Source organism: Platalea leucorodia, assembly GCF_965183815.1.
Source record: "Platalea leucorodia genome assembly, chromosome: Z".
In the NCBI taxonomy this organism is placed as follows: Eukaryota; Metazoa; Chordata; class Aves; order Pelecaniformes; family Threskiornithidae; genus Platalea; species Platalea leucorodia.
Window position 1 is genome coordinate 87,809,809 of NC_138858.1, and position 27,058 is coordinate 87,836,866.

At 40.8% G+C, this 27,058-nt stretch overlaps 1 protein-coding gene across 2 annotated transcripts in view; it reads left to right on the forward strand.

The window, feature by feature from the left end:
• The window catches only part of ZCCHC7 (zinc finger CCHC-type containing 7), a 119,506-nt gene that overhangs the window by 65,858 nt on the left and 26,590 nt on the right, over positions 1-27,058 (forward strand). For both annotated transcript variants that reach the window (XM_082336358.1, XM_082336359.1), the window contains 3 exons: positions 13,820-13,863; positions 15,078-15,203; positions 16,969-17,139. In XM_082336358.1, coding sequence (XP_082192484.1) covers positions 13,820-13,863; positions 15,078-15,203; positions 16,969-17,139 — 341 coding nt within the window. The remainder of the gene's footprint in view (positions 1-13,819; positions 13,864-15,077; positions 15,204-16,968; positions 17,140-27,058) is intronic.

Genomic DNA, 27,058 nt, shown 5'->3' on the forward strand with positions numbered 1-27,058 from the left:
TTCTTCCTCTGGTCTTGCCTTCATTTTAGGAGGTGAGTCCATGGGAAGAATATTGTTAAGTCTGTTTTTTAATTGGTGATACAGATTTCAATTATTTTTTCTAAACCATGTGCACTCAGCATTGAAGCCAAACCCCGTGACAATTCACAGCCGTCAGAACTAGGCACGTGTGTAAAATGGCTTTAGTGCTGGGTCACGTATTCGTTGTGTGTTGGCCTGTGTTGCACACTTGTGCCAGTGCATTTCTGTTAGTGCTGTGCTGAAACGCAGTTCCTTACCGATGCAGTGAGTGCTGACTGCAGTCCCTGCTGTGGGAAGTTGTTCCAGCAAAAACACCTTCTGCAGCCATAGTTTCTTTTAGGCTCAGGTGAAGACATCTAAAGCTTGATCCAGTACCAACAGTGCTGCCAGCAACCCCCTTCTGTGCTACAGGCTTTTGGTAGTACAACATCTGATAAGCCCACACCAAATGAAACCTGCCTAGGTGCGGACGTTATTCCACCGTGAAGATACAGCAAATAAGACAGGACTGCTGTGTGTCTTTGGAGAGCCTCTGCAAACACTAGAAATGGCACACTGCCTGATGCGTGCTGGTCCTGTCCACACTCGATGGCCAGCCAAAGACGGGAGGTAGATGTGGGTCATCTTTTGTCTTCTCCTCTAAAGTCTAGTTGGTCTTTTCTAAAGTTGCATGTTAAATGCTTCCATCTCCATTCATGGGTATCTCTTGTAATGTTTGCCTTGTGTTTCCACTTCCCAGCTCCTCAAGATTATTAGAAATTGGATTGATCTTTACAAGATCTGTGGTGGCTCCACATGCAGTGCCAAGTCTGTGCCCTGGTGAAGGGTTCAGAGCATCCAACATGACGTTTTATTGCTTTTCTTGTCTCCTTCCTCTGTGCTTCCAGCCTAGTGAAAGACGGTGGGAGTTCGAGAGAGTGTCTGTATTATTTGTTTTTAAAGGAGCGACGAGTTACCACACTGCTCAGGAAATTTGGTTGGTTGCACATTTTAAATGAGGCATTGATAATTTTTTTCAGCTATGGGACTAGTTGTTTTTTCCGAGTGTTGCTAGGTAGAAGCAGAATCCGCTTTACAACTAGCCCTTTAATCACCGATTCAGACACCCCTTGCTCTTGTCCAGACAAAGGGGGAAAACCTGAATCAAAGATTTCAGAAATTATTGCCCTGACTTGCAATACGGAAAGTATATTCAGTAAGTTTGCGCAGTAGAATCATAACTCTACTGCAGTGGCCAGTGTAAGGGACTTTCACCTGAGTATGTTGGCTAAACTGATTAGATTATTCAGTCTTTATCAGAAAAGAATGACTTAAATCACAACTTCAAATATGTTTCAGCTTTCTTGAATTAATACAAATGTTTCATTCCCGCACATGAAGTTATTGATCTGAATTAAATAACTGCATATTTTAAAGAATATTACTGTTTAAAAATTAACATTGAAACAAAAAAAATGCTTTAATCAAACAAAACATTATAAATTAAATTTTAAAAAAATTATAAATATGAAGTGCATAACAGTTTCCTTACAGGAACAGCAAAAAGTTGGCAGTTGCAGTACTTTAAATTCAGGTAGGAAGAGTTTGTGTATAGTACACCTTCCAGTTCTATTAATGTCAGGAAAAAGTGCTATTAAATGTCTTAAAGTGCTACTTTAAAAATAATTATATGCACCTTAACTACTCAGTACTTCTTTGTCTGATTCATTTTCAGCAAAGGCTTCTTAAACTCCCAGAATTTAAATGCTTAAAATCAAATATAGACTTGTGAGCTCTACTTGTCCCCATGTAACTGTTTTATATCTTGAGCACATCAACACAGGCTGTGAAAATACTTGAGCAGCATCCACCAGAGTTAATATGGTGCTTAACCATTCGGGCACTTCTTCCTTGGTCTCATGTTTATTCACCCTCGATCATTTATCCGAATGGACAACTTGCTTTTTTTTCCAATGATTTTTTATAGAACAAGACTTCTAAATTTCAGTACAGATTGGTTGCAGTACAGGTATTAGGGCAGTAACCACATCCAGCACAAACTATATTTATACTTTATTTCTCTCTAAGTAGAAAGTAGAGCACAGGATACATTATCTATGCCTAAAAGCACTATGGTTCTAGTTTAATGCTTGTTGGTTATTGAAACTTGGTTAGTAGTGCATTCAGAGCGTAAGTATTGCTATTGTCTAATTGCAGTTCAGCGAGACAGGGCTGACTTTTCCTCTGACTTCTTCTACACATCCACGCTGTTACCAGCGATGCGTGAGTTCAACATCAGATGCCTTCATTTTTGGTGTCAGTGTTTTGGAGTAAATCCCAGTAAAATGCTTTAACCGGTCCTCGGGATCTTAAGCAAATTCGGTGTCTACCTTTCCGACTGCAATGATCCTGGGCTAGTCTAACACATGCCGTTTTACCTTCCTGGCTGAAAAATGCAGAGCAGCCCTGTTTGTACTGGGCAGCTGCTCAGTGTGTGAAAAAAAAGTGCATTGCCTAGATAACAGTCCGGCAACTGGAGCCGGGCTGGCCGGTCCCAGCAGTTCTCTGAAGGCCTGCCAAAACTGTGGGCAAAGGGCCTGTAGGTGAGAAAATAATTTGTTCTGCGCATCCTTTGCAGTACGGGACTTGAGGGTGCTGATCACAGCATTTCTAACATGCTTCCCTTGCAAGCTGTGTGACGGTACTTTGGGAAGGGATGTAGTGATCAGGACCTCAAGTGTTTGAAAAGCTCATCTTGTTAGAGAACTTAAATTTAGTAGATCTGGAAGAAAGTTGTCATTCATTACAATAGCATAATTAAGATATGCATTGTTTTTGGTAGAAGTGAGAAGGCTTTTCTTATTGCTGTGGTATCTGTTTAAGGGAGAAAAAAGAAGGAAAAAAGGGGAAAAAAAAAAAGGAAAAAAGAAGAAACCAAAACCACAGAGACAAATACTCAAAGTGTAAATAAATACCTCTTTAGTATTTTATGAGGTGCTTTTGACCCAACCATTTAAGTGTCAATTGCAGTTACACTGCATCCTCCTCCAGAGTCAAAGGGCTCCAGCTTTTCTGCTGAAAGAATGAAAGATAGCCTGTGTACTAAATATACATGATCGTTTAAACGTGAGATCTGAGGATCTGTAAAAAACGCAGTATGAGGACTTCCAGTTTTTTGATCCATCACAGGCTTTTGTAGAGAAAATTGACTTCACTCTGTTTCATTGGTAACTCTTTGGCCACTAGTAAAAACCATGCCCTAGTGCAGTGGTCTCCAAACATTTTTGATCACACACCCCATCAGGAAAAAATCTTTGAGCACGCACTCCCACCTTACATATATTTATTTATTTATAAATTATATACATCTAGTACTGTACTAATATGTCTATTATAAAACATACACAAAATAGAAGGTAAAAAAGGATGACAATAAGATTAAGTAAACACTGTTTTACAAATATAATTTATTTTATTTATTAACGGTACAAAAAATATTTTCTTCCTGTGCTGCAGTGGAATGTCTTCCAAACCCCCTGGGGTGCCTGCACCCCACTGTCGAGACCACTGTGCTAGTGTACATGGGAAACAGAGATGAAATCAGAGGTCTCGAATTCTTTTTTCTTCCCTTGCACCACTGAAACATTTCTACATAAGCAAAAATTGAATTCTCTCATTGAGAACTGTTATTTGCTGGTTATGCATAGAGACAACATTTCCTTTTCCCCGCTTTATCTTTTCTTTGGAAAGAGGAGGAAAGAGAGTGACATCTTTTCTGCTGTGGTCCTTGTTGCAAGGACAAAACTGTTCTAGCCAATAAGAACTAGTGGTCCTTTAGCAAGGGCACTTTATTTTCTATCACTTTACAATTGTGCCTCTTAGTATGGAAATTATGTGTTTATGGAAAACTCTCTGTTTTCTATTGCGAGCAGAAGACTGATGCTGAGAAGAAGTCCATTCTAGTTGTTTTCTGTTCCCAAGAAAAGGATGTCTTTGTCATGTGGAACAAAGTACACCAAAAAATGAGGACTGAAAAGGAAAAGGACACTGTGTTCTTTTTGAGTTCTTCTCTGTATTTCAATCTCTGCCCTTCAGAGTCCAATGTAAGATCATTCTCATGAAGTATGATTCTCAGGGCCTTCACAGCATGCTAATGCTGTTTGGTGCTTTTACTTTTGAAGTGTCTACAGAGCTTCACGGTGGGTTGAGAGCAGTGCATCATCCTTGCCAGGACAAACTATGATTTTCCATGACAGTGACTCTCAGAAGAGCCACTACACCATCTTGATGCACGCGTACAAACAATGAAGAAGGTATTGAGAAGATCCTTCGGCCTCCTCCTGCTGTGAGAGGTGTTTGTGGTGCGTGCCTTCAGATATGGGCTAAAGAATCTGCCTGTATGGTAGTAAGGTCATAAAAGTTCAGGAAGACCAAAATTGGAGCAGAGTGTTAAGATTGGAGTTTTCTTCTTGTAAAATAACTACATGCTGTTGCATATCCTCAGCTGCATCAGTGCTTTGTTACTAATCACTATTAAAAGTGCTGTGTTACTGGATCACTTCTCATGTCTTCGTTTTCCCTGCAAATGTGAGTTTGAAGAAGATTTAACGTGGAGGGGCACTACAGTGCCCAGGGTGCTGTTTCTATTCCTCACGCCTGGCAAATGGGGAGGTTTCCTCGGATACACCTTTTGATCTACGGGAAATCCATGGAGTGACGTTAATTTCTGTTCCTGAATTGTAGAAGTATTTCTTTCACTATGAATATTTTCCAGGAGCTCCTGCATGTGTTTCCTATTCCATCTTTGCTATAATCCTCAAGAAGATCAAAAGAGGACCTAGAAATGTATCCAACAGGATTTCACCCGTTCCAGGTCTCCATATTAGCTTTAGCTCAAACTTCAGTTCTGCTGTCAGAGTAATGCAGTCTCCCCCATCCTGGTTTTGATCAGGCTTTTTGGGACTCCTTTCATCTGGAGATAATGATAGTGTAAACGCCTCTCTTGCATTCTGTTCTAGTGTCATTTTAGAGTGCTCTTCAACACATTTGAGCTCAGTACTAACTTTGAAACCTGTAAACCTCATTGGTAGTGTTACACTTTAGTACAACGGCGTTCACATTTCCAGCTGTATCTTCAGAAGCATTGAGGGTTTTCTTCCTTCGTATCTGTGAAGCTACCACATGATGTGTGATATTTCAAAACCTGCCTCATCCCAGACACCCCGTGGGCTCTTCCCGTGCCCCAAGAGCTGTTCTCCTCCCACGTCACTACGTGGGAGTCTGGTCTGACCTTGAGGGTGGGAAGGAATTGTCAGAACTGGGATGATTCAGTTTGCCTTTGCTCAATGGGCCAGGTTATCAGCATGAAAGAAAGTTGAACCGAAATTCCAGCCCATACCCAAAGACTGGCGGTTAGCATGTGTTGAAATGTGATTTTTTTTTTCCTAGGTTAAATATTTTTTGAATTTTAGGGCAAAAGTAGAGGCAAGTAAGAGCCCAAATTAAGCTTTACAAGTTTCAGATACTTGTGTACATTAGTATTCTTGAAATTCAGGAATTTAGTTCTGTATTTCATCCTAATGGCAGCTTCAAGAGAGCCATGCTTTTTTTCTAGGATACAGCTGATGGCTAACGGTTTTAGGTTTGTGATTCGGTTGAAGCATTAATGAATCATTTCCAAGGAGCTTTAAATCTGGATACCTCTCCATTGTGGGGAGAAGCATAATGTTGTTGGCACATCTCTTAACACAGCTTCTTTTAGGGACAGTGACTTTGCCAGATCAGGCACCACAAGCCTCAGTAGAACAAGGCTCCATGCACTTCGTTCCCTCTTTTATATTTATATCTCCTTCATTCTGTATTGGTGGCAAAAGATGCAATGTGTTGCCAAAATAGATTCCCAAGATGCAACTGTAGATTTTCTGCTAAATGACACTTGAGAAGTGAAGCAACGGTACTCTTCAGGCTCCGGTCTTAGCCATTAATTGAGTACCATTTTAGCTGATTATATGAAGGAATCTGTACAAATCATCAAAACAAAGTGTATGCATTGGTTAGGCTTCTGGACTCTAATAGTTAATATTGATAACTACGATAGATACCACTCTTCAAGGGCTGATTAAGAGATGAAGATTCTGTGTGGTTATACAGCTGCCAAAGCCTCCAGCTTCCCTTATGACCCTGTTCGATGAAGTGTTGTATTGCCACTGACAAAATGTGCTGCACAATAACGATCACTTAAATACAGAAATAGCCTCGGTGATGTTGAGGTCGGTACTACAGAATCAATTCTTGGCATCCTATTGATCCCATAAGAAATTCCAGAATATCACTTCCACTGGAGCTAAACCCATGCACACCTTCCAGTCTTCCATACCAGGACCTTGACTGTACTGCCCAAGCTCTGCCGGCAGTCAGTCCTAAGACGACTGGCTATGGGGGAGGTTTACTGCAACATTCAGTTTGATACCGGAGTGAATACTACAGGCGTGTTGTCAGATGAATGACACTAGAAAATGAAAATTATTATTCCTATTTTGAAATTATAATTTTATCTCAAAAGAGATTTTTTTTATGAATAACTTAGAACAGTCTAAGGCCATTTTTGGTGGCAATCTATCCTGAAATGTCCCTTTATTTTGTGACTGTACTTCTGATTTTATCTCTGTATGCATTTTTTCACATGTAATTCTGAGTTAGCGTTTATTATTTTTCTCTTCACCAAGGATTTCTCAAATCTAAAAGGTATTTAAGACAACTTAATCAAATAGCTAAAAAGGCTTTTTCTTCAGAGTAACCTATTATTCCTTTTTCAGTCATATAGGAAATAGTCAAAAAGTGAATTCTTGATGCACCCGATGAGAACAATAGATTTGTGTTCAGTCTTTCCGTCTCTAAATTAGAAATCACAGTATAGACAATGGAATTTCTAAATCATATATTATACCTTATTCTCTGGTGGGAATAAAATGTTCATGTTTGCCTCCTTTTCTCTGTTTAACTTTGACTGCTGTGAACACTAGGAAGAATAACCCTGCAGCTTTTCTTTCTTTATTTCTTTTTTTTTAATCTATTCATTTTATACTTTTCAGACAGATTTTTCCCCGGGGTGAAACAAAGGTTAACTGAAATTTCCTCTGTTGTGTACCTGAACGAATCAGCAGTTTGAGAAGGAAATCCCATTGATGGGCAAAGAGAGTGACAGGCTCTATTTAAAGAATTCCCCCGACTGTGTGGTAGACCAACCATGCCATGAATTTAACTGTTCCTGTGGTCCCCATACTTGTACCCACCAAAAAGAGAGAAAAACCTACTTTGTTCTGCAAATGTTGCGCTAAGCTTTGAAAATCATGAGCCACTGAGTTTTGTGAATTAACATTACTAGCAGTGGTCAAGACTAAAGGAAGCAGTGTTTATAGCATGAGACAGAAAACAGACAGAAAATTATGCGTACTTACATAATAGAAAAGACACACTATGTATTTGTGTTTTAACGTGTGTCTATGTATTTTAGAAATTTTATAGTACACATATTCCTCAAGAATATGATTTAAAGACTTATGTTATCTTTTGCTTTATTCACTGCGTGTTTTATTCCCACTTGGCGTGTGAAACGTCTTACGCATACATAGCCCTAAGAATATATAGAGTTGAGGTAGATGCGAAAGGGCAGAGACTTGGAAGAAAGTGCAGGATTTATTGTTAGAGAAGTTCTGGAGGAGCTCAGCTAGACAGAAAGTGACACATGGCTGAAATGCAGTACTGGATGCCTGACATTCGATAAAAAGAGGCAGTATGTGCTAACGCCTGGGTGATTTTTTTATTTCTTAATATCTGTTTTAAATACCAAAAGTGAGCATCTCTGCTTGGTTAAATACTCTTAATTCACGTGTATTAAACTTCATAACCTGGGAGTCTTCTTGAAAACTGCAGCTCTAGCCCTGCAGCGGGCCCCAGCCGAACACGCTGCCTGGGGATTATAAGTACCATGTCGTAGCCCCCAGCCGTCAGACTTTTCTTCTCTGGCAATGACGGTTAAGTCTTCTCCCATGGGTAATGGCTGCTTAAGTTTGCTTAAAGTTACTTTAGTAGGTCTTGGTTTGTTTGGTTTTTTTTTTCACTTATGCAGGACTGTTCAGATGTGTGGTTTTTTTCTTTTTAAACGCTGATATGCTTTTGGCCAATGCTGCCTTTGCTTCAATCAACTTCTTACATTTTAATTCATTTCAAAAGGGGTTGAGTTTTGTTGTTTGTTCACTGTCGTCTTTCCGTTTTTGTGATGCTTTTCAAAAATGTCATGCTGGATCAGATAAAGGTTGCTAAAAATAAAGTATTGCAGGTATTTTCTCACTGACAAAATATGTGCATATTACTGTGCATATATGTATATGTATGTGTGTGTGTGTATATATATACATATATATACACGTGTGTGTATATATATACATATATATAAGCTATGAAGCTATATATATATAAGCTATGAAGGGGAGAGGCAGAAGAGTCTTTCCTTGCCATGAGAAAATTTCTCAAATTGAACTTCTGTCAATGATTACATTGACTGATTTCTCTGTGGGAGTTTATGGATCTCTTTTAAAGTTGCATTAAAGAAATATTGACATGTAATCCATTATAACAGCAGGTGTCTTGTTTCTAAGTAAATCACCTTTTTCTTATCGAAGCAAAGTTGAGAAATCCCTAGAAGTGTCCAAGAAAAATACCGCAGTTGATTCCATTCCTTCTGCACAGGGGTTAATTCGAATAACTGGGCAATGCAGAGAGGGCTTCATCCGCTGTGGCTGCTGTGCATCTCCTAGCCCTGGTACCCTGCAGGGAGTTGTCCGTGTCGGGATGAAGCTGGAACTGCGAGAAACCAGAAATCCGTGATGTGGGTCCATGACCGGTCTCTCAGGACGGTGCTCTGAGATCTGCTGGCTGCACAAGGAGTCGTGCAGACCTGCCGTTCCCTCCCTCCAAGCAGCGATGTTTTGGAGCCCCGTGTACCTGAGCTGCACTGTGTCTGGATGCAGCTTGAATAGGAACTTCAGGCAGCATAAGGAGGACGAGCTCCCTTTTCAGGTCACAGTTAATCTTCGGTGGCTGTAAAGCAGACATGGTTTACTTCAAAAACTTCTGGTGACATACGTGTGTGTGTGTGTGTATACACACACCCATATATATATATATATATATATGGGTACTTGGAATACACCTTCCTAGAAGAGAAAGACGTATAGTGCATCCTAGTGCATAGAAACCTGAATTCTTGTACTTTGCAAAATCTGATGTAGGGAGGGAATCTTTGATTTGTGTTTTGGAATAACAACTGCTTGGTTGTTATCACTTCACGCTTCCATTCCTTGTTTTTTGGAAGAAGGGCTACTTGAACACAAAATATGTGAAACTCATTATACCATATTACATTACAATAAGACTTGCATCACTTTGGTTCAAACATAAACAGGAATTCTCAGATATATGTAAAATGTCACAATGTGAAATTCTTGCAGATCTAGATGATTTTTAGGGGTTTAAGACTTATAATTTTAAAATGTTATTTGTTACTCCAGTAGCAGCCAGAAGCTGTGTCCTAACATGCTAAATATTGTTCAGAGATATGTCTGAAACAGTCCTTGCCACAGAGGTCTTACAGTAGAATGTAATTAGGGTTCTCTATTCTGTAATGTGCTATATTAATTAGCAGTCAAAATCCAATTTTTAAAGCCCAGCTTTGAAACGTATTTGCCCTTCAGGCCACATATCATACCGTCACAGCTTGAAGCAGCCTGTTTTAGTGAACTGATCATAAAATAAACTAAATAAAATACATGTCTGCATGTATATTCCAATTAGAAGGAGGGGGGGACACCACTTGCCTTCCCCTTTTAGAAAATCTGGTGTTGTGTTTTCAAAGCTGAATGCCCAGGCTCTACAGTTTCTCTGTGTTGTTAAATGAGGTAACAAAATAAACCTTTTCAGGGCAGGCTGAACTTGCACAGAGAACAGGGACATGTTTTCTCCCAGCTCCGATGAGTGAAATATAAGTGTGACTTTTGGTGGGGTCAAAATCTGTGCCCGACTGTGCCCTGCCTTGCTGGGATAGCCTGCTCGGCGGCTGGTATCGTCAGTGGTACGGCAGATAAGGAAATCTTCTGAACAGTTTATTGTTTGTTCTCAGTCAGTTTTTTGTTCTGTGGAAACGGATTGTTCCTCCAGGCAATTTCAGGTTTTGACTGCTGGTTGTGGTTCTCCCTCCTCCCCTCTGGAATGAAAGAAGGAAGGCTTGAATGCACATTGAACAGTGGTCCTAAATCTGGCTTCATCATGAGCACTGCTCGGAAATTTACATTTTCATGCTGGTGGAGGGATACATGTGAATCTCAATGATCTTTCAAAATTTTTCTTTAAATAAAAGCAAAGCTGTTACTTACCATTCATCCTATTGTAAAGGGGCACAGGACAGCCAAAGTGTAATACTTTATAAAAGAAGAACCTTGCGCAGAGCTTCCATTTTCATCTAAATGGTATATATTTTGCATCCTGTCTGTCATTTTTTCTGGTCTCTTCTTTCCCTTCTCTTCTTCCCTGTTCTGCAATTTGACAAAACCATTTTTTTCAAAGTATAAATACAACAAGTTTATGTGGCTAGGTCAGTTGTATATTTTAGTTGAAGTGTAGAGATTAATATAATCTTAAAAAGGAGATTGCTTTTAGATGAAGATGAGAAAGAATAAAAGCATGAATTTGTTGAAGATGTTGTGGGAGGATTTTATTAATACACTGTGAAAACTCATAGAACCCTGTGAGTAATGTAAGTTTTGTATGTGCAACTTCTCCACAGAAACAGAGGAAAATCTTGACAGAGATTGCCTGAATAGTTTTTAAACTGCTGCTTTCTTAAGAGTAAAAATGAAGTACTCATAGGTCCATTCCTTAAGGCAGAAATCCACCCTCTGTGTGTGTGCATCTGTCAGAAAAAAGGATGAAATGCTTTAAAGTTGTACTGTCTTGGCCTTGGAAAACATCAGGTGGCAGGTTTCATTGTACCAGTCTCTGCTAAATATGGAAACTTTCAGTAATTAGCATACGTGGTTTATGTCTGTGCTTTGACCAAAATCACCCTCTCAGTCCCGGGAGGGGATCTGAGGCCGCTGTTTGGGGTTGTGGGGTGGGAGAGCTTCGTCCTTGGGCACTCCGAGGTGGTGAGGGGTGCCGGCTGCCCGTCCGCCCCCAGGGCTGCGAGCTGAGCCACCGTCCTCGGGGAAGAGCTTCTCCCAATCTGCGGTCCCAGACCTGTCCCAGACTCTGAGTATTAAGGAGTGAAAACAAAGATTACGGGTGCTACAGACCAAGGAGAGCGTGGTACAAAGGAGCCTTCAGCACGCTGCTGGAGGACGAGCAAAGGGCAGCAGCACGGCTGGTGGGAGGTGGGGTGGCCAGAAAGCCAGCTCGGAGGAACCCGCAGCCACCCAGAGACTGGAAGTGCCTGTTGGACAAGTTAATTCATCCAAATAAACAAACTAAGGGGGAGGGGAGGTGTTTGTCAACTCAGAGCAGACTTTGTGATTTATTTCATTATTTAGTGCCAGCAAAATGCTGTGGTCAACAAGAAAAATCGTTGCAGATTTTTCTATATGTCTCTAAAGCAAGACTTCAAGTTGGTTGCAGAAGCATAACTCTTCCTACATATTTCAGTCTGAAGAATTTATTGTGAGCAAAAACATGCATTCTGTTGTGAATTAGACTTAAGTTTTAGGTCACCGAACGGAGATTTTGTTGGAATATTTCATTCAGCATTAAAGCTCTTGTATTTATTTTCTGGTTTGAGCAGCTTTAGCTTCTAGCATTAGAAATATTTGAATCATTGTATCATGGTTTTCCCCTGTGAAGCAGGGGATTTTGACAGTGAAGAAGAGAAACTTAGTTGGTTTGTCCTCAGGAAGGACATGCCTAATGATTAACAGGAGTTAATTCGCTGGTAATTTTGATCTGTAGCCTGTCAGCCATTCTGCATGTGCATTTCTGTGAAACACGGCACTCACAGTACTGATTGCCAGGGCAGAGTTTTGAATTACAAATATCTTTTTCTTTATGAATGAATTTCCTTAACAGGCTTCCAAGTAATAAATAATGCACTCAAATATGTCAGTGCATTTCTTTACTTTTAATGACTAGACACCAAAAGGCCTCATTTTCCCTTGGGCATACCCACGACTCACTTCCACTGAAGAGAGCTGACGCGATGCCGTCCCCTCCATCCTCTCTGCTGGGAGCCGAGAGCCTGGGAGAAGTGGTCTCCAGGGGTGCGGGCATGGTACCACCTCTCGTTCTGGTGATCGCTTCTTCTCCTGAATGATGCTTGGGTGAAGGATCTGTTTGATGCTTGTATTTGACCTCTGGCTGTGCCAGTTGCTATGCACACCATGACTTAGGTACGACACATTGCTTTACAAATAGTCTGGTTAATTCATTATTAATGTCTCTGTGATGGTCATTAGCATTGTTGGCATTAGTAAGTGTGGAAAATAAAAATATTTCAAAGTGCCGTTCAGATTAGAGCAGATAGTATTAGCCCCAACTTTTGGATGGAGAACAGCGGCAAGCAGGTATTACGCCCTAAAGCACCCGTTGTGTGTTTGAGTGACGTACCTTGTATCCAGATATCACATTACACACTTCAGCTGAAATTACTGACTTTTTTCGGTAAATGAAGGGTTAGACATGACATTATAGGTAGTATAATCTTAATTTCTAGTCATCTACCTTTTATTGGAAATGAACAGTACAATCAAAATCAGTTTGATAAATTTTTACTGTTTTTTTTACTCTTTGTAAATCTTAATATTGTTGTGATTTGTGTTAATAACACATGTAGATGCTTCAGATTTGGATTGTGGGAACAGGATGGGACACTTTGCATTAAAAAGTGTGCAAACACACAGGATTAATTTGTGCACAAGTTGTAATGGTTACTATAAAAGTATAGGTAAGGCAAACACCTCCGTTGACATGAATCCTCCCTTAATGATGAAAAAGATGCTGTGGTGGTACAGCTGTCTTTGCACAGTGAGAGAAGTAAACAGTGTTGACATGCAGAATTTTTAAACAGCTGTAACTGCATCCCTATTCTTTTAGCTTACTGCCTTTTATTTCCTTTATGATTTTTCCTTTTTACTTCTGCCCGTCCAAAGGCTGCGTGTGAGAAGATTATGGTGTGACAGTTGATAATTTAGTGTGTCGTCCTGATTTATTGCACATTACCAAACCCTGTTTTGAAATAGAGTTACTTAGCTTACAGTCTTAGTTGCTGTGGTTATGCATAAAGTCATTTTGGCACGCAGCAGTTAGAAAGCAGTGCTGAAGACACAGATTTTGCGAATTCGCAAGGCGAAAAAGTATAATTTATGCTGTGCACTAACTTCATGTTCCATGTGCTCCCACTCTGGCAACTTCTGGACTTGAGCTGGGCATCCCCATGAGTGCAGGCAGAGATAATTCAAATGGATGGAATCGGAAGCTTTGGAGTCCCTGCCTCTGAAGAAATTAAATCATTGCCTGAATTTATACCCTGGCGGCAGGACAAGAGGGTGGTGTCAAATAATGTCCACCCCATAGTTGGATATGTGCTGATTTTAAGGTGAATCATGTTTGGTGCCAAGCAGGTTGATAGCTTTCCTTTAATGAAGATAGAACTAGTTTCTCTGCTTTGATACATTCAAAGTCTATTAGTTTCAGTAAGGGCAGTAATCATAATGTTGAATATATTACAGAAAAACATTCATATAAATTAAATATAATTAATTTTATTTCTGTTTTTCAGGAGAAGTGGATGTGGACTGGTCCATCTGTAATAAAGACTTAGAGGTAACGCAGACAACCAAATTGTTCCATAATCCTTTATTTTTATGCTTATTAACAAGCAGAGCAAGATAAATGGGATTGAAAAATCCCTCTGTAGTTTTTGTGTGGAATCCTTAGCAGTGTCCTCCCAAAGGCAGGTGAAGGCTGAGCTCTCGTGCAGTAGGAAGAGGTTCACTTGTTGGGGCAGGCATACAAGCAGGGTGGGAAGAGGATGCCAGGAATCGGAGTGCCTCCCCCGACTCTGCAAGGAGGAACTTGGCTCTTCTTTCCCAGTCTCTTCAGAGACTAGTCATTGTTTTGTGGCAGCTAAATCACGTTTCCACAGGCGGCACTATGAGCCGTCTGTGTTTGGTTAGCCTTCCTGCACTCCCAGAGGTTGGACTCGGCTCGGGAGTTGCTACGGTTAGGCTGTAACCTGGAGTACTCATGCAAAATACTGTAGCATCCAGGAAGAGTAAGCTTCAGCTGTAAGGTCCAACGCCTTCTGATTTCTCTTTCCAAGGTTCAGTAACGCTTACATAATCAGGTGACATTAACAAACTCTTTCCCTTAAGAGAAATGGTATTTTTGTATCTCTCCTGTTCACTTGTCCAAAATTTTATTTCAGTTTTTAAAAACTGTGATGTTTGCTAAGCAATAAAGGTTGAAGGTAGGATTTTCAATTTTGTCTGCCTATGCGGAAAGTATGTGTGAGGTCACTGGGAAAGAGAGAGTTGTTTCCAGCTTCTCTTTTTTCTTCTTTTTCCTTTTTAAATCTTTCTTTACAATTGCAAATTGCAGATTCGGTCTAGACTTGTATAGCATTGTATTTTGTCCAAGAAGTTTCCCTTAATGTGTGCAAGGGAACGTGTAACTTGCATTTGCAATTAATGTTAGTTATATTTGTATTCTGGGAAAAATTCTGGTTCATCATGAAACAGCATAGTGAGTAAAAGTGTCTTGACTAATCAAGGGAAAGCAAAACTTCATAACTTCAATTTTAAACACCAAAAAAACAATGTCCCGAAGCAGAAGTTTGAACAAGACAATACTTTTCTTCTAGACAATGCAAGTTTCTCTGTAACAGAATTATCCAGTTCAAACCTGGATGTGTAAATTGTAGTTAGATTTCTAACTGAACACTACTAGCAGTGACCTTTCCAAATTTCCAGTTCTGACAAACACTAAACCACAGAATCTCAAATGGTAAATACATTTTTCTCTTCTTGTCTCCCCAGGCACAGATCTCCAACTATGCGAGTGTGAAGCATACCAGTATGCGGTACTACACAGCAGATAAAAATGTTACCTGTAGAAATTGTGATAGACCAGGTCATTTGTCCAAGAACTGTCCTACTCCAAAGGTAAATGCAACACTTTAATTACTTGTAGATGCAGCTGTTGTTTCTAATACTCTTTTGTACTTGCCATTAAAAGCATTGCTTCAGTGGTTTATTATTTCATCAAAAGGTTGCTCCAGGTTGACCGATAGCTTGTACAAGATCAGTTTACTATATAAAGTTAGCTATCTGTTTTGTGGAGATCATTGCTTTTCTTGTTTTTATAAAGGAAAAAATCCATTAGTATAAACTGAGCAAAAAGAGAGTCGAGTATAATATAGAAACATTTTTTTCAAATTGTAAAACCAGTTTTAAGATGTAAAATGTTTTTCAAATGTATTTTCAATAAGGAGAGCATAAGGAATCAAAAAATCACCCTTAGTAAATGAATGAAAGCAGATATCTATATAAAGAAAGATGATCTGAATAATGTTAAAAATTATAATCAAGATGAAACTGGAAATAACTTGAAGCAGCTCAGATAGATGCCAAATATTCAGAAAGGTTGTCCAGGGGTTAGATTTAAACTGATTTAAAAATCAGTCACTATACTGTGAAGAAGTTGGGGCAGTTGCATGAGAGTCTTGATTTACCATTCCTCACAACAAAGTTTGCAAAAACCTCGCTCCCTGAGGCTGTTACCCACCCTGAGACTTTTGAGTGACTACATCCCATCCAGCTGAAACATAAGCCCTGGCTGTGAAGATATACTTACTTACTGGGAAAACTGGCTTAAAAAGAGATACAGCTATGGCCCCAGAATAGTTTTCAGCACTTTACATTTGTTGGTCCATGTGCTTATTTGTGTGAGTCACAAGGCGCGTAGCCAAGTGGTTGTGGCGGGCTGACCCCGGCTGGCAGCTAAGCCCCCACCCAGCCGCTCACTTAACGCACCCCTTGTGGGGTCGGGGAGAGAATTGGAAGGGCAAAAGCAAGAAAAACTCATGGGTCAAGACAAAGACAGTATACTAAGTGAAGAAAAACCCCAGTGATGCAAAAGCAATCACTCACAACAGCAGATGGATGCCCAGCCAGTCCCTGAGCAACAGCTACTGTGGAAAACCTCTGTCCCCCCAGTTCTGTTGCTGAGCACGATGCCGTATGGTACAGATATCCCTTTGGTCAGTTGGGGTCAGCTGTCCGGCTCTGTCCTCCACCAGCCTCTTGCCCACCTGCAGCCTGCTCACTGCGGATCAGGCTGGGAAAAAGAGAAAGCCTTAAGCCTAAATGTTGGCGTGTTATCTAAAACACAGCCCCATAAGGCTGCTATGAGGAAAATTAACCCATCCCAGCCAGACTTAGTGCAGTGGTCTATGGCACAGGCCATATTTACAACCCAGTCCAATATGTTGTGTTACGTACTGTACATCATGTTCCAGTGATACAGTTCTGTTTTTCAGCTTTTAAGAAATTTAATAAAAAAATAAGTGTTCATACAGAGTGCCCAACAGTTCTGCTCTCAGTAAAATATACTTCCCATTTTAATGATTATTTTTGCTGTATTCACGGGGCAAATAACATGGGCACTAGGCATTTAACAAGTGCTTCTGATGCAAGGTCCAAATCAAGAAAGTACAGGAGTCTATGGAGTTACAGCTTCGAGTTTTATTCTATTGATAGTCTTTCTTCACTTTGATTCCTTGATGAAACATAACATCTCTGCAATTCCTAGTAAGTAGGCATTCATTTGGGGTGGTTTCTTCTTCATTTCCTCTTCTGATTTTTTTTCTTTTCTTTAATCTTTTAAAACATTCTCACTTAACATAAATCTTTTTTTATTTCTCCATAGAAAGTTCCCCCTTGTTGCCTGTGTGCAGGAAGAGGTCATCTACAGAACAGTTGCCCAGCACGTTTTTGTTTGAACTGCTGTTTGCCTGGCCACTATTTCAGGGAATGTCTTGAGAGAGCCTATTGGAATAAACACTGCAATCGCTGTGATATGAAGGGGCATTATGCTGATGTGAGTATAGCCCATGGCAAAGAACACATTCATTACTGGTTTTTTATCTGTCAAAAATTGAATTTACAATTCAGCCACAGTCTTTTCATATTTTCTTTAATTTTATGTAGTGCATATTTGTATAAGCATATGAAAATATTGTAGTTAGTCGTTACCTAACAGTATCACAGTTTTCATGAAGAATGGTTCAACGAAAATAAACTGGAGCATTGTAAACACTCAGTCTTTAGTTTAGTTTTGTCCAGTTTAGTTAGGGTGGTGAAAAATGTCCTCATTTCTGTTGAATGGGAGGTGTAGGGAGGTTGAAATTAGGAGACATGGTATGCTGCAAGCATGCCAGCAAGAGGTAAAGAATAATTCTGATGCTCCAAGAGTTCCAGATCTGTGTTTTTTTCACTATGATCACATATTCATCAATGAAAATTATTATTAGAAGTTTAAACTAATGTCTAAATGGGTTTGGGAGGCATTTAGAACTGTGCTGTATTTTACATTGCAAATGTACTTCACAAACAAAATGGAAATGGTACACTTTATTTCTTAGGCAAGTATAGATGCATAAAAATGTTATCTGACATTATCTTATAAGGAAGCAGGTCTACAACCATATTCACATGCCTTAGCTTAGTTTCTGCCTGCTTTTCAGTAGAGCCCTCTGTTATTTATGAACACACAAGAAGAAAGGTAATGATGAGATTAATTGTCTCTCTACTTCCATATCACTATGGACAGGCCCATCACATATATACTGTAAGACAATTTGTAAAGTAGTAGAACGGTTGCAAAATTGTGTACTCTACTATTGAGAGAAAAATATTGATAGAAACGTTTAATGTCTGGAACCCACTGATGTTTTGTCTCAATCCCACGAGAACCTCACCGATGTTATCCATCTTCACCACTGCCATTCAAAACCCAACTTTTTCTACTTAGACCAGCGCAGCTCATACAGTTTGGGTGGACACTCTGGTCCTGTTGCCAGTCGCTCCCCTTCCCCGTTCATATTATGTTATGCTGCCTCTGTGTCACAAGCACTGAAGAGAAAAAAGTACTTAGTGCACATAATAATCTCCATACCGTGCCTAACAAAACAACATTTCAGAGGTGTTGGCAAGCTTGCGTCTGTATTCACAGTACCAATGGTTCTGTCAGGTGAGAATATGGAAGTGCTCTTCTCTTCTTGCTAAAAGATTGGGTGTTCAGTTTACTTTCTACTAGATGTTTGGCTGCTTGTTTCAGGTTAAGCAGCAAAATGGGAGAAGGGTTTCCATTTATTTTATAGGGAGATGGAGGCCCCATAAAACACATGCATTCTATTATTATATTTTACTGAGCATTCAAAGTTGTCTTGGATAAATGAATTAGTAACTTTGGCATGAAAACAGGTATGGAAATATTAAAAATGTTCAAGTACTGTAAGGATGCTGAAGTATGTTAAAGGTCATCCAGATACAGTGTATTCTCTGCACTGAAGACAAGATGGGAGTTAAGGTCATGGGCCTTCATTTGACTGAGACTTTTTTCTCAAAACTTTTATCATTTAAAGGGTACCATTATGGAAGCACACTCCTCAGTGCATGATCTCCTTTCTTAAAAATACTTCTTCAATTCTTCTGAATGCATTTTGAAACAAGTAGGAACTGTTTTGCTCTTGACAGTCTGCCCAAAGCTGTTATTACTGCTAGTCAAAGTTAGTAGATATAAAAAAGACAGAGAGAGGCTTTTTACCAGGGCCTGTAGTGACAGGGCAAGGGGCAACGGTTTTAAACCAGAAGAGGGTAGGCTTAGATTAGGTATAAAGAAGAAATGTTTTACAATGAGGATGGTGAGACACCGTGACAACTGCCCAGAGAAGCTGTGGATGCCCCATCACTGGAAGTGTTCAAGGTCAAGTTCGACAGGGCTCTGAACAACCTGATCTACTGAAAGATGTCCCTGCCCATGGCAGGGGGGATGAAAGTAAATGATCTTTAGAGGTCCTTTCCAACCCAACCCATTCTGTGATTTTATGATACCGTGCAGTAGGTTAGGTCAGTTCTAATTGCCAGGAATCCTGCATGTGAGGAATGTAATGTCATGCACCACCACTGCATGCTCTGCAAGAAATCTAAAGATTTTGAACAGGAGCATTTAAAATTATTACGAACATCATGTAGCCTAAGTAAAAGCTTATATCAGTATTTCAAAATACATATGTATATATTAACAGAAGTTTTTTTGTAACAGCTCAGAGAATTCACAAACTAAAACTTTTGTTTTATCTTTCAAGTATGGTGTACCTCAAAGCTAGACACCACTCATTTTTAAATTTTTGCTTCCTGGATGAATAATTTGATGTCAAGTTTCAGTACAGGATGAACTATTTTGGCAAGAATGTTCCACCTCTGAAGGAGACTCTTACACAAAAACATTCTTTAATATAAGAAAGTGTTGAATGCTGTAGCAATTGGAAGTTTGGTAGAAGAATAAAGGAGATTGGCAAAACAAGCAAAATTTTCAAGGTTAATAACTATATTTAACATTAAAGATCTGTGAGATTACGAGCAGGCAGAAGTATATTGCAATGATGTTATTGTTTTGTGAGATTAAGTGATACTAGCAGACTACACTCGGAAAGGTCTTGTATTCATGTGCTTTTGTGTCTGTGTACAAAGCCCTTCCCAGATAGATAGTCTTTAAATATATGTAATTCACATATAGATATGTAGATAGTGCTGAATTGAATTTTAAAAATATAAATTAGATGAAGGTAATGACTTTGCAGTAGGTCACTTAATTCAGTTTAGTAGGAGGTTCAGGTATGACTGTAACATGAAGATTTGTCCTCATATTTCATAAATATAGGTAGAGGACTTGCTGTGTCCTTTCTTTAACTTCCCTGTGGCTTTTCAGTCACAGCAGTGCTTATGCTGTAAGGACTGAAGAGAAAGATAGAAGTAGTTTGAAGGCCTTTGAGTTTGATATGATCTACTAAAATAAAACACAGATGAAAATTAAAGTGTGAATAAACATATTTTTATCATTTTTGAACCTTGTATAATATTATTATGGTTTTACATGTCCCAGAAATTCACTCCTGTACATAGCAATTAACCTTTTATGCTATTTTTTTCCCTCAAATTAAAAGCAATTTAAACACAAAAAGGTGAGGATAAAAAGCAAGCTGTGATAACATCAACGTAAATTCCTGCTTCATTTTCTATCTAAAGATGTGGCTTAAATGTTTGTTATCCAAATACACCTGTTCGATTCCCCTAAACATTAGGTTTTTTGACATTCGGAAATATTTGAATGTCTCTCTAAATGTCTCCTCCCTACCTTTATTTCTTCTATTTGGTCAAAGAATGAGAGAGATCCCGAGAAGGCCTTCTCCTCCCTTTCACTGAATAGAGAAGTTTATCTGAATAACTCTTCTACCTGGTAAAGCTTATGTTCCATAACCTCTGTCATTATATTCAATCCCCATATTACAGAGTCACGGAATAATTGAGTTTTAGTGGGAAGTTTGACCCTGCAGCTTAGCAGTCAGACATGAGAGACCTCCCTTCCCGTGCTTTCTGAGTGTCATTTCCAGGTGAGGGGAGAGGGACCGTGCGTTGGACTGCTTGTGTGTCCGTCCTGCTCCTGCTGAAGATGGCCTGGTCCCGCACAAAACGTGAGGAGTTAAGGAAGGAAAACTGAGAGTTTGTTACAGGCTCACCGTAGACAATGGCATTTGGGATATGCAAATGATGCCCAGCCCCTTTGGGAGTCTACTGTTTCTTTCAGTATTTGAATGTTAGAAATTTAAATTTGTCTTCCTATTCTAGCTGTACTTTTGCTGATAGCTAATGTGTACACAGTACCATTGCTGTAAAGAACATGAACGGCATATTTCTGCACCCTCTTTCTGATATGCAGTTAGACAGAACTGTAATCTTAAGTATCTTTTCTTTGCATCTCTTGCCACTTTTTCTATTTTACACGTTTTATGAAGCCAGTTCTCATAAAGTAATTTTCTTTTCTGTAAAAAATTATGAGTCCTCTATCATCCCAAGATTTAAATCCTATCTAAGTTGTGTAGGTTATCAGGAACATAGAATCACAGAATCTTAGAATGCTTTGGGATGGAAGGGACCTTTAAAGGTCACCTAGTCCAACATCACAGCATGTATTTTTTGTGCTCATTTAAGTCCACCTTAAATCAGAAACCTTGGTCTTTGAAACTTTCAGGCAGTTCTCTTGCACTTCTGCATGACAGGCATGAGGCCACCTGCGCAGTGAACGCCAGACTGTAAGAGCAGGGTCTCATCTGCCCTGTTCTTGGAAAGAAAGATGGCACAGCAGAACTGCAGAGTGCAGAAGCAAGGTTGTGAGACCATGCGGCAGGGTCAGAGGGGTTATGGAATGCAAGAAGGTATCCTTTGAAAACCTAATGTCTCTATGCAAATGAAGAAAACGGAAAGGATCGTAAACTCTGGCAGATTAAATGCAGAAGTGGAGAATTGAGGCTAAAAAAGAGTTTAAGGAGCACTTCGCAAAGGAATCAAAACCAACAGTAAATCTTTCTTCACATCAGAGCAAGAAGCCTCTAAGGCCAATAGATGTTCAAGACATGAAAGGAACTCTCAGCCAAGATAAGGCCATTGCTAACAACCTAAAAAATTTTTTTTTTGGCATCTAGTGTTCATAGTAGAAGAAACCGGGGACATTCCCATACTGAAATCTTACTTTGTGGAGGGAATAATCAGAGAATCTCTCTGAAATTGAAGGGAATGTTAGGGTTACTACTAACCTATGATTACTAACCCCTTACCAGAACTGGATAACGATCACCCAAAACCTGTAGAGGAGCTGGAAGGTGAAATAGCCAGATTAGTGACAGTGGTGTGTAACCTTTTGCTTTGTGTCTGATTGGTAACTGAGTGGCATATACAATGGCAATTTTTAAAATGGGTCCCAGGGAGAGCTGGGTAGCCAGGCTTGCCAGCCTGATGTGTACACCAAGCAAATTACCAGAAACTGCAACAGCAGCCACATGTTGGAATGGATGTATAAATATGATATACATGGAGGATTGAAGATTGCTTTTGTAAAGGAAATCCTACTTCTCAGAAATCTCTGGGGTCCTTCAAAGGAGAAGGTCAACAAGCATGTGTGTAAACATGATCCAGTTGACATAGTCTACGAATTCCAAAAGGCATTTGACAAAGTTCCTGACCAAAAGCTTTTAAGGAAACTAAACAGGCATGGAATAAGAGGATAAAGGTAGGATATGCTAGTGTGACATGGAAAAGGGTGAACAATAGGGTGACAAGATTTGCTGAGAAGACTGAATTATTTAGAGTGTCAGTGCTGTGAGCCAACTGTGAAGAACTGCCCAAGGACTGTAAGCAATGGAGGGACAGCAAAATAAAATGGTGAGTGAACTTGAGTGGCAATAAATGTAAACTAAAATGCCCATGGAAAAATAATACCATCTTTGCATATGGAATGATGGGCTGTGAGCTTACCATTAGCATTCAGGACTCAAATTTTAGACTTATGAGATATGATCTCGAAAAAATCAGTTTAGCGTTCAAAAGCTGTGAAAAAAAGCCACTGAAATGTTAGGAATCACCAGCAGAGCAGTGGACACCTAGGTGCAACTTTGATCCCTCTCTTCTGCATCCTTCAGCACAGCTACAACTCTTCAGCCTGGAAGAGAGATGACAGAGGGAAGGATCCGTAAAGAGCTTCAAAAACCACCTGTGATGGAAGACAGGGGTTAGGGATCAATTGTTCATTGTTTCTTCCAGTACCAGAAGTAGGGCACATCTGACAAAGGCAGTAGGAGCTAGGTTGAGAAGAGACAGAAGGAGGTGACTCTTCGTGCAATAGGTAGCAGACCTGTGAGACTCCTTACCAAGCGATGCAGTAGATGAAGAAAGTCTGCGCTGGTTCCAGAGGAGACAGGAGCAATTCATGGAAGAGAAATCCATGGAAGGTTATTGAACACACAGAAACTTCATCCAGCTTGCAAAGTCATTGAGCTTAAAACAGTTGAGTGTGGAAGAGTGTTAGGGAAAGGATGTGTGCTTGCCCTGTCTTTAAGCTCCATGAGGTATCAGCTTATGGCCACAGTCAGAGAACATGGGCAGGTCATGGTCCGGCACAGTGTAGCCATTATTGTTTTCAGGCTATGTAAACTGAGCGTAATAAAAGCTCCATATGTCTCTGCTTCTGCTAATTACTTTCTGTAAAGAATTATGAGTCCTCCATGGGGCATTTTATCAAAAATCTTAAAGTGTTTTACCAAGCCCAATTACTGCAACTGTTCTGTATCAGTCTGCCTGTTGGGATGTTTCTGCTGTCCATAGGAGCTGGAGGCAGACCACAGGCTTTGCTCTGAGCCTGGGGCTAAATGAGTCCAACATTCCCCAATGTTCTCCAAAATACTCTGAAAACCCTACTTCATAGAGCAGATCTTAATACAGCATTGGGAAAAAGACTGATATATTCTCTGTTTTTTTTTTTTTTTAGTTGCTATCAAATACTTTGGATGTTCCAAAAAAGTTTTAACTTGTCTTTCCCAGAAAATTCATGTGCTTTTACGGGAACACAAAGGATGCAGAACAAGCTTTTATGCAGTCTGTTTCAGAGTGACTCTCCACAGTCTCACTTTTGTCCAGAAGTTAACATGAGGCCGCTCATGGTACTTCGCCTAGTTTGATTTGAAAATATTCAAAGTTATTTAAAACATCTTCAGGGTAAAACATTTATTATCTGTTAGGACAGTCGCTTTCCCTAAGACAGCCCTGAGAATGTTTGGAATCATCTTAGATGGAGATATGTTGGAAGCGGCTCAACCTAGTGTGCTTTCCTCAGGAAGATCATCAGAGGAGCGTGTAGCAGAGTTGTTCAAAAGTTTCAAGTGCAGCTCTGTTTGGCCGTCTGCTGCTTCCCCTAGGAAAAAGCGCATCAGCGTCATGCAACACTGTGTGCACATATAGATATGTATCTATATATATATATCTGTGTGTACAGATATATATACTTATGCTCATATGTGTATAAGCTGACAGCATCCGTGCTGTGAATGTCCTGTGTTTTGCAGGTTCGGTGGCAGTTAGGTGGATGTCATGAGGCTTGTGGTCTACGGTCTCACCTGCCAGCTGCAAGGGTGGGAGAAGGACTTCATAAACAGGGTGATGTGCCAGGGAGGAGGCAAACCTGGCAGGCAGGACAGTCAGTGTCTCCTTAGGAAAAAACAGTGTGCAGGTGCTCAGCGAGCTGCCTGAGCTCATCCGGGAGCTGGCAGCCAGCAGTGCCTGGGTCCCTGGCGCTCTTCAGCCATGCTGTGCCTGCTGGCTCCGTTTGTGTAAAGATGTGTGCATGTCTGCACACCCCAAACGCCCTGCAAGCAGCACTTCTTCCCAAGAACCAGCCAGGTACCTCAGCTGGCATCTTTTCCACCTGTCTTGACACCTTTTCTGGCTGTGTAAACCACCATTAGCCTCTTCTGCCCCAGAAGATTTCCTTCTGCCTTTGTTGTTTTCGGCACCCATGCCGGTACTTGCCACGGGGACGTGGCCACCTCTGCGGGCCGGGATGTGGCTTGGTGATGCAGGGAGAAGTCCACGGGGCTGCGCCGGTGGCCTCATGGCCGACGGGGCTGGTTCCCACCAGCAGAGCCACGGGCCCTCGGCCCTTCCCCTGGGCACCTGGGCAGAAAGCAAGGCATTTGCCCTTCTTCCCTCATTCCCCAGCAGCGTCCCCCGTTTTTCACGCCTGCGGTGCGTCAATGTTCATCTAATGGTAAGCATAAGTAAACGTTACCGGGAGCCTGGTTGATGCCGGCAGTTAACCAGCTCGGCCTGCTCCGCGCCGGCACAGCAGCGGCGGCCGTCTGCGCTGGCGGTGCGGGGAGAGGTCTCGACATCTGCTCGTGCAGGAGTGTTTTTGAAGGGAAGCATTGTGTGTTTTCCGCGGCAGTTCCCATGCGGAGGTGATGAGAAGTGTGTGTTTTGGCAAATCTTTTGTTTTATTGTGGTGGCTTGCGGCGGGGCAGCTCCTAGCAGCCGCCGCTTTGACAAAGCACCAGAGGATTCTGTTAAAAAGTTGTGTTTAGTAATTGTAGTCGTCGTGTCAGACCATAACTGACTTGGAGCTGAAGGATTTTTGCGAGATGAGTAGCTGTGCCAGCAGGGACCCAAGTCTCCTGGGCCAGCCGCGCTCTCATTAAGATTTGCCGCTAGCCGTGGCGGTGTTCGGCAAGTATGTGACGTGCATGCTGTTATTGTATGCTTGGCTTGTCAGCCTGCAGCTTTCTGACACTCACTTATGTCACTCTTTATTCAGAGAGGAAGAAGCTTTTGATAATTTGACAAGACAAGCTCTTAAACGATCTAGGTCATGGCCTTCACTGTCTGTGATTGTGAACATATTTCCTGAAAGCCCTGTCACTCATCACAGCTACATTTTCTCCCGGGGAGCCGCAGGCCCGTCCCGGTCTCCTGTCAGCGCGTGCATTTTGGTTATTCATACGCCAAATACAGTAGCGGGGTTTTTCCTTCCCTTTTGCAAATGCTCGCATGTTAGCGAGGCTAATCCTCTCCCCCGCGCTGCGCTCCCAGCAGGGCTGCCGTCGAGGGCCCTCTCGGCGCAAGGCAGACGACCGGCCAAGGGGAGCGGAAAGGAGGAAAGGCCGCTTAGTGCTGTTTTTGTGTTTGCTCATTGTTGTGGAAATATGAGAACTGGTGGCAAGGGCCTTGTCTATTGAGCACTGGAGTCCTGGTCTGCTGTCAGAGGCTGTTTGAGATTGAGTGTTTTATTTTCTTTGATGTTCACGTTTGAGAATAGGGAAGTGGGAATTAAACAACAGATGCATTAAGCCGTTGTTCTGGTAAAACAATAATTAGCACCTGATAAAATTCAATACGGGTCAAAATGCGCAGTATCCAGCCTTGATTCATCTGGTGTGGCAACCTTAGCCGGATCAGGCTCGGATATGAATAATCACCCTTCCAAATTAACCGAATGTGGGCCGCAGCAAAAACAGCACAGATTTGGGAAAATTAATTGCCCAGCACTTGTGTGGCAAAAGGCACGCAGGCGTAGCTAAAGGTGTGGGGCAGTGCACCTTGCCTGCGCTTTCTGCAGCTGTACCGCGGTGGCACTGCTTTTAAGAGTAGGCACCTTTTGTGCTGGTACATCTAAATGCTAGTAAGGTCAGACCACTGGGGCAGGAAATAAATGCAATTTTATTTTAATGTAGTTCATCACACTGCCATCGTACTTGTATACCACAAGGGCTTTTCTTTAAATGAGGGCCATTCATGGTTAAGTACTTTTAAATAAATAAGAAAAATCACAGGTTCGGTGGCTGTTGTATTTGGTTATGCTCTCTTCCATAGCAAACCTCTTTGCTTCATTTGAGAAGCCAGTATTCAGTAGTAATTGTTAATTATATTTTTTGTCATTCCGTGATAGAAGATACAGACAATAACTCTGAGCTGATGCAAGGTAATAGGACTCCTAGTTAAAAGCATCGTTTCTAAAAAGCTGTTGTTTAGCCAGGCATCCGTTTTCAACTATTGTATTCAACTTCTGAAGTTCGTAAGTGATCATTGTGACGATGAAAAGTATTACACTGAATCACCATCTCAATGAAGAAATATGCTTGGCTAATTTTCCCTTACCACCTTCTTCCTACCTCCCTTAAGTTTTCCCACAGCCTTAAAACATCCTTAAAGATGATGATGATGATGATAAAACCTACCTCTTGATAGCACTGCTGAGGGGTTGGGACTGTGCCTCTTCCAATGTTTTGGTAAGAGCTGTGCCAACTGTTGTTTCCTACTCTGAGTTACAGATTTTCGCTATAAGTGATGTCTTTGTGTCCAGAGCGAAAAAAAAAAAAAACAACCGAACTATTATTCAAAAATAAAGTAATTTTTTT